Source organism: Amblyraja radiata, chromosome 5 (genome assembly GCF_010909765.2).
Source record: "Amblyraja radiata isolate CabotCenter1 chromosome 5, sAmbRad1.1.pri, whole genome shotgun sequence".
Taxonomy (NCBI): domain Eukaryota; kingdom Metazoa; phylum Chordata; class Chondrichthyes; order Rajiformes; family Rajidae; genus Amblyraja; species Amblyraja radiata.
This window is the reverse complement of record NC_045960.1, coordinates 49,205,247-49,219,231: the sequence shown is the minus strand read 5'-3', so window position 1 is coordinate 49,219,231 and position 13,985 is coordinate 49,205,247. Positions and strand designations below refer to the sequence as shown.

Below are 13,985 nucleotides of genomic sequence, written 5' to 3'. Positions count from 1 at the left end.
GGGTGAAAAGAATGAAGTGAATCTCTGCGATGGTGGCCAAGAGAGACTGAATGACAGTGGCGGCGGTGCAGGTTGGGAGAAGGCTTGTTAATCACAGATGACCTGTGTGGAGGAATGAGATGAATGAAACGGTGGAGAGAAAACAGAAGAACAAACAATGCTCAAGCTGTGAGATGCATTTGGAAAACCAATACACTGTAGATCCTGGAAAATGCAAAATAAAAACAGCAACTGCTGGAAATACTCAACTGGTCAGAAGAGGAATAAAATATACATTGCAGACTGATATTGTTGCATCAGAACTGGCCATCTCTGATACAACAATATCAGTCTGAAGAAGGGTCTCAACCCAAAACGTCACCCATTCCTTCTCTCCAGAGATACTGCCTGACCTGCTGAGTTACTCCAGCTTTTTGTGTCTATCTTCAGTTTAAACCAGCATCTGCAGTTCCTTCTTACACATCAGCCTGCAGTAGCCAGTTCTGATACAAATGGTCTGTAGTCTGAATCTGTGTTAAATCCCGAGGGCTGTAAAGTTGCCAGTTGAAAGATACAATACAGCTCTTTGAACTTGTCTTGGGCATTGTTGGAATACTGTAAAAGACCAAGACAAGAAGATCAGAGTGTCGGTGGAATGATGATTAAAGTGCCAAGCAATTGAAAGCTCATCTCTGCAATTTTAATTTTGGCATCCTACGAAGTTGTCACCCAATTTGCATTTGTTTTTTACCGTTTGAAAAAGATTGCATAATGAGCACCGAATGCAATAAACTAACCTTGAAGAACTACCAGTGAATTGCTGCCTTTTTTCTCTCTCATTAGATGCTGTTTGGTTTGCTGTTTGCTATATTTAAAATTTCCAGAATATCGAGACTTCTGCTCTGCTAATGGGCCAATGAAAAATGAAAACATATTCTCAAGCCTTTTTCGAAAAAGGGAAACATCCTTACTGACTTGAGGGAATTCCTGGTTCATCTTCACTTAAAATGAAGAAAGAATATCTGTGATAACATGAAGAATCTTCTTCATTCATTGCGGGTGCACAGATAAGGGAGATAGTATATGTTGTCTTCAGCAAGGCAATTGATATGGTTCCGCATGGTAGGCTGTTCTGGAAGGAAATATCATTTGCGATCCAGAAAGACCTATATAACTGAATGCTAAATTAATTGTTGGGTATTTGGAATGAGCTGCCAGAAGAAGTAGTTGAGGCAAGCACAATAATAATAGTAAAAAGGAATTTGGACAGGTACATGGATATATTAGTTTTCAAGGGAAAGAGACCAAATACGGGTAAATGGGATTAATTTAGATGATGCATAGATAAGTTGGGCTGAAGAGCCTTTTTCCTTAATATGTGATTCTATGACTCTACAACTGTAGTATAAAACAAGCCCTCATAGTCTCAATGTTGAAAGAAAATCGAAGAGAGAAAAAAAGATTCCAATATGAGTAAAGGAATCTAGAAAACCACAGATGATAAATTCATTGCAAGAAAAGATCATCTCTGTTTTTTGTTTCAATATATAATAAATTTTAGTCATGAGCTTCCCATGCAATACCAAATAGAAATGCTGTTCATTTATTCATATATGTAAGCTATTTCATGAATAAAACAGATCTTTTCATGTACACTTTCCAATTATTCCTTTTCAATTGTAATCAACAGAGAGAATATTCACAATCCATGAGTCTGATGAAAGATTTATTGCAAACAGTTGTGAATGGTAGTGAGCAATGAAGCTTGGTCTTCTTCAGGAATCCCTCAGGATTAAGAATAGCTTGTTTCTTCTGCAGTATAGACTCTAAAGTGACCAATAATGCCAATGTGGGACTGCATATAGCCACAGGTGGAACAAGAGATGCTTGGTGGTCATGGCAGATGAGTAGATGAACATTGGCACTCCTACATTTTACACTTGGCTTCTGTGTGCTTCCAAATAATTGTCTAAAGATTATTTGTGCCTTGTGAATGCTTCCCCTCTATTTGCAGTAGTCACATGCCAGGGATTGCCACAAATGGACAAAACAAAATTTCAATGTGCTTCACTGCTACCATCTAGACCAGGAGTTTTGGGCAAGGTTTGTTTTGATCTTCAAGCACTGGTTGTCAGATGACCAGAATGTTTTTAGCATTCTGAAGGTGATGGTGAATGTCTTCATCAATGTCTACTATCATTGAGAGATGGCTTCTGAGATATAGAATAAAACAAGAAAATGTTGTAAAAGCTCAGTAGGTTGGCAGCTTCTCGGGAAAGAAAAACAGTTAAACCTTTAAGCTGAATGTTATCATGAAAAATGTTTCACTTCTGGACTTTCCAGATCCTTTCCACCATCTTTATGACTCAAATCTAGGGTGTGAAGTTAGATGAGTGTAGCTCCAACAACACTCAAGAAGCTTAGCATAATACAAAGTAAGACAGCTTGGTTGAATCCTTGTCCACCCACCTAGCAATTCACTCCAGCTGTCAATGAATAGTGCATGATGGTTGCACTTGTACTACAGCAACTCAGTATGGTTTCAACAGCAACAACTATGATACGATACGATAGAACTTTATTTATCCCAGGAGGGAAATTAATTTGCCAACAGTCATAAAAAACACAAAATCCATGAAACATGAAAATAAAGTGATGAGTGGTAAGGCTTTGGGAATTTGTAAAGATTGAGGAGGTGGGGGGTCAGTCTACCCCATGACAGAAGGGGGAGGAGTTGTAAAGTTTGATAGCCACATGGAATAAGGATCTCCTGTGGCGTTCTGTCCTGCAGCTTGGTAGAACTAGTCTGTTGCTCCTCAGGTACTCCTCAGGTTTACCAGTGTGTCATGGAGGGGGTGAGCTGTATTGTCAAGGACGCTCCGCAGTTTGAGGAGCATCCTGCTCTCCAAGACTGTGATTTCTTACAACTTGATGTAACAGTCTGTCTGTCCATTCTTTTTTGTTATTTTTAGTATATGTTAAAAAGTATGTTTTAGTGTTCCTTGGTTTGTTTTATGTGGGGGGTTGGGGGATGCTTTTTTCAATCTCTTACCTCGATGGAGATGCAATATTTTTCTGTATCGTATCTCCGTCCACACTACGGCCTAACATCGTGGAGTTGGCGGCCTTTCCTGGAGACTGACGGGCGCTCCAAGCCGCGGGAGTCTGCGGGACTTTAACATCGCGGAGCTTGCGATCCCTTTGCCGGGGATTGAAGCTCCAACCGCGGGGCCTGTGTACTTTAACTTCATGAAGCCCGTAGTCTCTGGTAAGAAGAGGCCGACTTGGGAGCTCCATGCCGTGGAGAGAGTTTCAACCACCCTGACATGGGAGTTTCGATCACCCCGACGGGAGCTTTGATTGTCGGCTGCAGAGGCTTTGATCGCCCCGACTGTGGATGGTTTGACGGCCCTGACTGCGGGAGATCAAAGAGGAAGAAGGTTAAACTTTATTCCATCACAGTGAGGAATGTGGAATCCACTGTGATGGATGTTAAGTTAACTTTTATGTGGTTGTGCGTCTTGTTGCTTTTCACTTAGTATGGCTGTATGGGGGAGAATAAGTGTTCGGCACGGACTAGAAGGGCCGAGATGGCTTGTTTCCGTGCTGTAATTGTTATATGGTTATATGTATGGTAACTCAAATTTCACTGTACCTTAATTGGTACATGTCTGGATCTGGATGTAGTACGCTGAAAAGCTCTAGGTTGAGCATCACTCAGCGTTGGACAATTTTATACTGGACATTTTTTTTTAACATTTATCAAGCCAATTAACCTACAAACCTCTACGTCTTTGGAGTGTGGAAGGAAACCGAAGATCTCGGAAGAAACCCACGCAGATCATGGGGAGAACGTACAAACTCCATACAGACAGCACCCATAGTCGGGATCGAACCCTGCTGCATTTTGCTGTAAGGCAGCAACTCTACCTCTGCACCACTGTAACAATAAACTGACCTTGAAACCTATAAAGGCACAGGCACACGGTGCTCTTCCATTTACACACTACTCCAACTTAAAAATATGTAATCTTTCCCTCATCATCTTCACTGAATCTAAAGCCTCAACTCTCCTCCTGATGGTGCTCTTGGATTACTAACTATAACTAACTGGCTGAGCAGTTCCACATGGTGGTTCACTGTGACTTTTCCCAGAACAAATAGAACTGGGCACCAAATCCTGGCTACCACTTCCATTAGAAATACACACAATTCTGTTGATAGTGATGCTTGGTCAGCATCAAGGGCAAAGCATCCTTTCTTATAATTACCTTGCTTAATAAATCTTATCTTCCATCTTGTGACTCACAACGTATTGTAAAGATGGATTTTAGCAAAGTCATGGAGGAATTGAAGGCAAGGATATTAAGGTGATACTGTCCTTTTTAAAATTTTTGTCCCATTTGCTGTGGTTTTTATATTGTTTTTATATTGTTTTTAACTGTGTATATGTGGGGGGCGGTGGGAGGGGGGGTGGGGGAAACTTTTAAATCTCTTCCCTGCACAGGAGACCCGACCTTTTCCCTGTCGGGTCTCCGTTGTCGTTGAGGCCTAGCACAGTGGAGCGGCCTTCAGCCGGAATGACCTGGGGGCTCCAGTCGCGGAGCCTGCGGACGTACCATCGTGGGGCTGGCCGGCCTCGGAGCGTGGAGAGCTGTGGTGGCGAGCGGCTGCGACCAGACTTCGGGGCTTTGGAGGCTCCAGCTGCAGGCCTGTGGACGGTGACATGGGGAGCTCGCGGGTCCCTGGTGGGAGACCACTTTTCAGAGCTCCCGCGGGGATGAAAATGTCCCGGAGCAGGGCCTGCCATCGCCTGACGCGGCTTTAACGGCCGCGGGACTTGCCATCGCCCGCTGAGGGCTCCAACATCAAGACCCGGAGTGGGGCATGACATCGCCCGGCGCGGCTTTAACGGCCGCGGGACTTGCCATCGCCCGCCCGGGGCTCCTACATTAAGGCAATCGCTGGCACGGCCTTAGCGGCCGCGGGACTTGCCGTCGCCCGCCGGGGGCTTTAACATCGGGACAGGATGGAGAGCAGGGGAGAGACAAGACTTTGCCTTCCATCACAGTGAGGAGGAGACTCACTGTGTTGGATGTCTGTGTGAATTGAGTTGGTTGTGTGTCTTGTATAATTGTTTCTTTTTGCTGTAAAAGGGACTAAAGATGGAAATTAGTTATTGGCTGTAATCTTGCATATTTACATGTAAATGTTTATCAATATGCACTGTCCCTGTTTAAATTTAAAAAATACAAATTCAAAAGATATAAAGTCGGTGGTGGACTGGAGCATTTGGTTTGCAGAAATGTATGCTGGCTAGGAAATGAACTAAAGATGGAAATTAGTTATTGGCTGTAATCTTGCATATTTACATGTAAATGTTTATCAATATGCACTGTCCCTGTTTAAATTTAAAAAATACAAATTCAAAAGATATAAAGTCGGTGGTGGACTGGAGCATTTGGTTTGCAGAAATGTACGCTGGCTAGCAAATGTTTACCTTATTAATCATTTGCAAAGACTTTGTAATTGGTAAATGACTTTTCACAAGTTTTTTAACAATCTGCAAGGTTTTATAACTTATTGTAATTAGTATCCTAAATCAATGATTTTCAGCAAATGTTATTCAGGTTGGGGCGGAGGGTGGGGCGGAGGGTGGAGGGGAGGGGGGGGGGGGTGTAAAACCAGAGACTTTTTGTAACTGCCACTTATTTTAATGAATGGCTACGTTTTATGGATTAAAACTATTCATTTTTTTCTACTCTTAAATACTTATTTTTCTATATCCAAAACTTATCAGTCCTTTTGTATTTTATATTATTGAAGTTATATATTTATCTTAGGGAGCAATATGAAAACTTATGCACAAAGTTAGAAAGACAGTATGCTGATGAGAAGAGGTCTGCACTGGCTCATCTCTCGCTTCAAAAGGACCAGAAAATCAACGCAGAGAAGGAAGGCTGTCAGAAAAAGGTAGAAGATCTCTTGAATCAGGTATGTGATGATCCTAATGAAAAAGTATTGGTATACTATTTCTACATACAACTTGAACTTTGCAAAATTATTTGTTCTTATTTCTATGGAATCCTACATATGTTTAATGATAAAGTAGCAGTTAAATACAAAGTACAAATAAACTACACTCCTTTGAAACAGTTTTTGTTATTTTCATAAGCTTCAGTACCCTGACTGAAGACAAATAAAACTGGTCTTTTTTTTATTCTGTCGGCCGATGAGAGGGTTGTAATTCATTTTATCAGGGATATAATTATACAGTATGTTCATTCTTAAACTCTCTCCCAAATACAGTGGCTTATACAAAAGTATAAGAACTAATAAGAACTTTGTGTATCAAATTGCCAGTATTTGTAGATATCCTTAACAATGAGAGTGGGTGGGCTGATTAATAATGCGAGAAAATATACCAGAAGAGCCAAATAACCTGCTAGGGTGGGTCTTGTGTTAACTAATATCTATATCTGTATATGTTACAGCATACTAGACCAAGTGGGATCCGTTGGGTCCCGTCCCCCAATGCGAGGGTGTGGGGAGGGGGCGTGGCTTCACAGAGGAGGGCTGGTCCCCGAACGCAATATTCCACCACTCACCCATAGGTCCCAATGGTCACCACTCCCTAGAGAGGGAGGGGTAGTAGAGAGTGAGGGAAGTAGAGAGGGAGGGGGTAGAGAGGGGGGGGGGGTAGAGAGGAAGGGCGGGGGGTAGAGAGGGAGGGCGGGTAGAGAGGGAGGGGGTAGAGAGGGAGAGGGGGAGGGGGGTATAGAGAGAAGGGGAGGGGAGTAGAGAGGGAAGGTAGGGGGAGGGGTGGAGAGGGGCAGAGAGGGAGGGGGGTAGAGACCCTAGCCCATCTCCTCCTCATTTCCCTCATCCTCCTCCCCTCACCCCCATTCCCTGCCCCAGGACCTATCCAGGTCGTAGAGCAGCGCCAGGGCCTGGAACTCGGCCTGGTTCTCGTACTCGACCCGCCCTGGCTGTGGACCCAGGCTCGTCCTTGGTTCCAGCGGCAGCCTCCAGCCGTCAGCTCAGCCGCCACCTGAGCTGCAGTCCAGGCCCAGGCTCATCCTTGGTTCCAGCTGCAGCCTCCAGCCGTCAGCTCAGCCGCCACCTGAGCTGCAGTCCAGGCCCAGGCTCATCCTTGGTTCCAGCTGCAGCCTCCAGCTGTCAGCTCGGCTGCCGCCTGGGCTCCAGTGCAGGTTCCAACTTCACCGTCCCTGATCCTGGACCCAGGCTCGTCCTTGGTTCCACCGGCGGTTTCTTTCTTGGCCCTGGTCACGGCCCCATCCCAAGCCCCGGGCTCCAGCCCATGCCGAGTCGCCCGTCTCAGCCTGCGGCAGCAGCCTCCCCACCAAGCATCGGGAGGCCGCAGGGCACCGGGCGGCGCGAGCGCTGGAGTGCCCCTCCCTCCCGGAGTGTCCCGTCCTGAATTACGAGTGCATTATGACATCACTCGGGCGCCGGACCGTGACCACTGGAGTGTCCCTCCCTCCCGGAGTGTCCTATCTTGCCTTGCGAGTGCATTGTGACGACCGTCGGGCTTTTTTTCCCCAAAAAGGGTGAGTTTTCGGGCTGTTTTTAATACTTTAAACGATTAAAAACTTTGGAAATGTAGGTGGGAATGCGACGGGAAGATGTTTATCGCCTCAACGGGAAAAATGTGAGTAGAATGTGTGGAAATGGGAAGGCTGTGGCCTAGCGTTTGGAAGAAAATAGGAATTAACCAGATATTCACTCACACACACACACACACACACACTCACACACAGACTCACACATACACACACACATATTCCCACACACATATTCACACACATACAAACACACACACAAACGCGCACACAAACACACACACACACACACACACACACGCGCACGCGCACACAACCACACAAACACACACACACACACACACACACACACACGTTTTAGATAGATATTATTCCAAGAGGAGCTCTTTCTTCTTTTCTGCATCTTCCCGAAACATTATACTTTTATTTGAATTCCAACTGTGTCTGTGATGTTGATAAATAATCCATATTAGGATTCAGGATTATCAGGATCACCTGGGAGAGTGAGAGTGTCCTACAGAGGAGTTATAGTGAGGTGGTTATACCGAATGTACAGGCAGAAAGTATATCGATGATCACAAGCAAAGGGAGTATACAGAGTGCAAGAATCCACCATGGCCACCATGAACAAGTATTAAATGCTATTGAGGGTTCAGCAGAGAGCAGCAGCAGAAGTTAGGTCTGTGGCACTAAGCCTGGCTCTGAGCCACAGCGGGGCAGACTGAAGTCAGACAATGCTATAACAATAAGAGATCCATTAATTAGGGGCACAACTCCAAGATGGTGTGTTGCCACCCTGGTGCCATGGTGCAGTATGTTTCAGAGCTGCTACAGAATTTGTTCAAGGAGAGTTGAGTAAGCACCCAGAAGTCAATGTACACTTACATAAATGAGCTAGAAATGTGGTCATGCAGAGTAAATGAAGGGAATTAGACAAAATATTAAAAAGCTTAACCTCAAGTGTATTCATCTCCAGATTACTCCCAACTAATATTATAGCAAATGTAGGAACAGAATGAAAAGACGGGAATATGTGGCTGATGAGTTGGTACAGTGGGCAGGGATTCAGAATTTTGGTCCTTTGGTATCTTGTCAGGGACAGAGGTTACCTGTCCAAAAGGGACAGGTTGCACCTGAATTGAAGGGGCACCAGTATCACGTCAGACAGATTTGCTAGTGCTATTCGGGACGGTTTAAACTTACTAGGCAGGGGGACAAATACAATACAATAGAGAAGCAGGTGGGAAGCTGGAAATCGGAACAGAAGTCAATGACAGTTCAGTAGACAGGAGCACGGCAGAGAGTGAGGAAAGATAGTTGGATTCTGAGTTGGATGATCAGCCATGATCATATTGAATGAGGGGCAGGCTCGAAGGGCCGAATGGCCTACTCCTGCACCTATTTTCTATGTTTCTATTCAGTTGCACTTATTTTTATGCTAGAGGCCTGGCAGGTAAGGCGGAAGATCTCATGACATTCAGTAGTTACAATAGCAGGCTGAAGGTGCCCCTCAGTTGACCCTTGTTGCCAGGATGATAAGGACAGTCCCTCTCCCCTGACTCTCAGTCTGAAGAAGGGTCACCTATTCCTTCTCTCCAGAGATGCTGCCTGTCCTGCTGAGTTACTACAGCATTTTGTGTCTGTCTTGGTGTAAACCACCATCTGTAGTTTCTTCCTACACACTCTCACATATCCTCTGAAATATGACTCTATTAACCATGTGTAAGAGGTGTAAAGAACTGTAGAATAGGTGATCCTGTTAAAAATCAACTGAACTTTGGTGAGAAACATAACTAATGTGTTCACACCCAATGAAGCTTTCCATCATTCATTTCCATCATTGCCTTAAGGATTGAGAGGAGAGTGGCGGAATGGCAATTGGACACATTTGATGTTGGTTATGATGGATTAGGTTTGCATTTTATAGTAATTTTTATTTTGTCAAGCAAAGACTGAATATGCTTGAGCCGTAGGAGTGAGATGTGGTCCTCAATTAATATTTATCTCTTTTTTTTACCATGGAGAATGACATGAGAACTCAATAAAGTTAACGGGAATGTCTTGAGAATAGTCCACATTTACAGTATAGGAGGTGCTGGATATCTTAAAATGTATGAAGGTAGATAAATCTCTGGAGCTTATACACTGGTTTATCTAAGAGAACTATGGGAATTTTGAGAAGAAATTCTGGAGGTCTTGGCTGAAATATATGCATTATTGTTAACAATGGGTAAGGTACCGGAAGACTCGGAGGTGCTTTTGTTGTGCCTTGAAATAATAATGGCTGCAAAGAAAATCCTAGGATCCATTGATCAAAAAGCTTGACATCTGAGATAGGTAAGTTACTGGAGTCGTCTGTATGGACTCATAGCCTTTGGTAAGGTTTTGCATGGAAGGCTCCGCTGGAAGGTTAGATCACATGGGATAACTGGATAGCTAACTGGATATACAATTTGCTTCATGGTAGTAAGCAGAAGGTGATAGTTGAAATATATTTTTCGAAATGAAAGCTAGTGTCCATTGCTGTTTGTCATGATATGGTTGGGAATGTACAAGGCATGATTAGTAAGTTTGCAGATGACACTAAAATCGGTGGTATCGTAGACAATGAAGATGGTTGTCAAGTGTCTTGAGCTGGTGAGCCAATTAAATTTAATTTGGGGAAGTGTAAGGTGTTGCGTTTTGGGCCATCGGTCCGAGGTAGAACTTTCGTAGTGAATGATCGAGTCCAAGGGAGTGTTGTAGAACGGAGCAACCTAGGAGTACAAGTACATACTTCTGTGAAAGTGATGTCACAAGTGGGCAGGATGGTGAAGAAGGCTTTTGGCATGCTGGCCTTCATCATTATGGTCACTGAATATAAAACCTTTGGCACTACGTTCTAGTACAAAACATTGATGAGGCAGCAGGTGGAGTGATGATCAGTCTGAAGAAGGGTTTCGGCCCAAAACATCGCCTATTTCCTTCGCTCCATAGATGCTGCTGCACCCGCTGAGTTTCTCCAGCATTTTTGTGTACCTTCGATCTTCCAGCATCTGCAGTTCCTTCTTGAACAGGTGGAGTGATGTGTTTGGTTTTGGTCACCCTGCTGTAGGAAAGATGACATTGAGCTGAAAAGAATGCAGAAAAGATGCAAGAGGACATTGTCAGGACTTGAGGGACTGAGTCCCAGGGACAAGTAGTCACTTGATGAAGTAAACAAAAAGGTTGACAAGGGCAAAGCCATAGATGTTGTCTATATGGACTTCAGCAAGGCATTTGATATGGTTGCGCATGGAAGGATGCTCTGGAATGTGTGATAAAGAGTCTCTCAAAACATTTAATGCGTATCTAGATCAGCACTTGAATCTTCAAGACATATAAGGTTATGTACCAAATACTGGTAAATGAAATTAGTAGGGATTGGCCTGGAAGAGGGTGGGCAAAAGAGCGTATTTCTGTGCTGTATGCCTCATCAACTTTCTAACCTAATGTATCTAAAATTGTCATATGCTCTACACCAGATGTATTTAACGTTGAATTGTGTTTTTAAATGAATTTTGAACTCTATTGTCAAAATACATTGTTTATATAATTAACCAATAAAAGTTGTTGACACAACTTTTAAAATTCAGCCTAATTGTGCAAATATGTCCATTTTTTAAAAACAGTGTCAAAATCATCTCACTGTTCTTAGTAAACATTTGACATTTTTTCATATTTTCCCCAAATTGTTTCTTCTATTTACAATTAAATTCAGATTTATTTATTCCTGTGATCTTTTTTCATAGCGGCACTTTCTAGGTGAAGCTTTACAAAAATCTATCAGTAATGTAAGTGAGATGCAATTTTCATCCTGCCTGATACCTGATGTGTAGGTGTGGCATGCTATTTACTCATAGTAAATTCCTCCACATGTAAACATTTTTACTTTTAAATATATTTTATATTTGGAAAAAAAGTTAAAACACATGCAATATTCATCTCACTTGAATATATACATTTATGTACATATGTGTGTCTGTGTGTGTAATTTTTGCATGTTTATTTCAATATTTCTCATTTCCCATAATAGGAACCAACACCCAGTAATAAACAAAGTGATTCATAGTTGTCAAGCTTAAAGACAATAGCTAGCATGTAAAGATTCAACATCCTGTGAAGGTTTATGAATTTCAATTTTATTGTCACAAATCCCTTCTTATGATTTAGAACCAGAACCAGAAAAATTAACACTGCTTGGAAGTAGATGGTTTGAATTAGATTTTTTCTGCTTTTAGCTTGATATCAAAGCATTACAGGTTGAACATTTGTCTTTGGTCGTTATCAGAACTGAATTTTGGAAATGGAGTCCAATGAGCAGCCACCATTATGTGTAAACGATTGTGAAAGTGGTAGGGGATGAATATTTTATTGCAGTGATATAAATGGAGAGTCCCGTGCATAGTTCAGCATTCTTGATTGTTTTGTGGCTTGATGGTCATGTAATTGTTCATTCAACATGCCTTGAGCTGGCTTTCCAAATTTTAAGAAAGTAATAATTGTATATAAATGTTTAATAGAGTTGGTATTTGTGTATTTTCATTTGAACTTCTGATTGCAAAGAAAAATAACTCTAATAAATCCTCTGAAATGGGAAGAAGTGAGTCCAAATTGGAGATTTTACTTCGGAGTCACGTGAGTGACTGCGTGAAGAACCCGCTCAGTGCGCAGGCGCGGCATTACACCAGCAGTGCAACAGCGGCCGCAACGGGAGTTAGGCACTCTCGTTACAGAATGAACCGGACCGTCAGGTGAGTACCCTGAGGTCGGGGTTTCTTTTACAGGTGAGCCTTTTTTCTGCTTGTGTTTTTTACAGGCAGAGAAAAAGGCTCTGGAACAAAACTGTCCCCCGTTCAAGGAGGAACGGTTTCCCGTCGGGAGGGAAGGGGGGCAGCAACAGGCGGTAGGAGCGTTACCCGGTGTTCCGTAATTCCCCGACACCGTGCCGAGGCCAGCCCGCTAGTACCTGAGCAGCGGGCTGGATGCATAGCCACTCGAGAGGCAACCGGCAGGTGTTCCCGATTGGGACGGGACGTCTCTCCACCCGCACGGGGGGAGAGAGAGCCGCCTGAGCCGCTGGAGCGGCTCACGGAGCAGGTGCCTGCGAGACGCGCTGCTTGAGGGGCGCTCTCGCATCTACAAGGCAAAAGCTCCAGAAGAAGGCGGTAGGAACCGGGCGCTCCGCTATTCCCATCACCGCGCCGAGCCCAGTCCCGCTAGTGCCTGAACTGCGGGCTGGATATCTAGCCATCCGAACAGGCATCCGGCCGGTGGCGTCCGATTCGTCGGACGGGGACATGTCTCTACCTAAAATGGAGGAGAGACAGCCGCCTGAGCTGCATCCAACAGCTATTGGAGCAGCTCCAGCGAGATGCGCAGAAAGAGCGCTCTCGCGAAAAGAAAAAACAAGACTTTCGAAATCTGCCCCCGTCCAACTCCGCAAGAGGAGAAGGGGGGGCAGCAACAGGCGGTAGGAGCGCTATCCGGGCGCTCCGCTATCCCCGACACCGAGCCGAGTCCAGCTCCGCTAATGTCTGAACAGCGGGCTGGAGGCAAAGCCAAACGGAAGAGCAACCGGCCGGTGGCATCCGACTCGTCGGACGGGGACGTCTCTCCACCCAGGAGGGGGAGGGACAGCCGCCTGAGCCGCATGGAGCGGCTCTTGGAGCAGGTGCTCCAGCAAGGTGCACCCCGGGAGGGGAGCTCTTGCAGAGGGAAGTCAGGCACTCCCTCTACAGTGCCTCTGGCACTGTCCATTGCATCCTCCTTTCCAGAGGATAGCTTTGGGGACCAGGACTGGGCTGGTCCAGAACAAGGGGTTATGGCTGAAGATTTGGGGAGTATGCAGGGGGTGCAGGAGCAAGAACAGCTGCTTGGTGCAGTGGGCCGCTACGTGTCAAAACCCCGTGCAGGGGAACCGCTAGAGGCCAAACTAGCGGCAAGTATCAATCACCTTTCCAACAGAGCTCTGCAGGGGCAGGTGATTAATGAAGCTTTAGATACTATACGGCGCCGGAGAACTGTGAACCTCTAAAAAGTACCAGCGGTGAACAGCCAAATCTGGGGACACATTGGGGCAACCATCCGGCACCACGAGCTAAAGCTGCAGCGGATACTCCGACTATTGACAGCAGGCATCACTTCGTTTGCTCGTTCTATAAACAACACCGAGATGACCACCAATCAACAGGATACACTCGCGTTGTTGTGTAACACGCAGTTTGAAATTAATAATCTGCGGAAAGAAATCATCAAACCTGCCATCAGTCCTCGATTTGCCGGGCTGTGTAAAACACCAGCCGATAAGCCAGACAGACTGCTCTTCGGGAAGGCAGGGTATAAAACGAGCAAACTGAAAACACACACCACCAAGTGGCAGCACCCCGCCGCATCCACCAGTAA

At 44.7% G+C, this 13,985-nt stretch overlaps 1 protein-coding gene across 5 annotated transcripts in view; it reads left to right on the top strand.

The window, feature by feature from the left end:
* The window catches only part of fam184a (family with sequence similarity 184 member A), a 146,051-nt gene that overhangs the window by 87,543 nt on the left and 44,523 nt on the right, over positions 1–13,985 (top strand). For 3 of the 5 annotated variants that reach the window (XM_033021181.1, XM_033021178.1, XM_033021180.1), the window contains exons 9-10: positions 5,823–5,973; positions 11,333–11,374. In XM_033021181.1, coding sequence (XP_032877072.1) covers positions 5,823–5,973; positions 11,333–11,374 — 193 coding nt within the window. The remainder of the gene's footprint in view (positions 1–5,822; positions 5,974–11,332; positions 11,375–13,985) is intronic. The other 2 variants (XM_033021182.1, XM_033021179.1) reach the window with 1 other exon arrangement.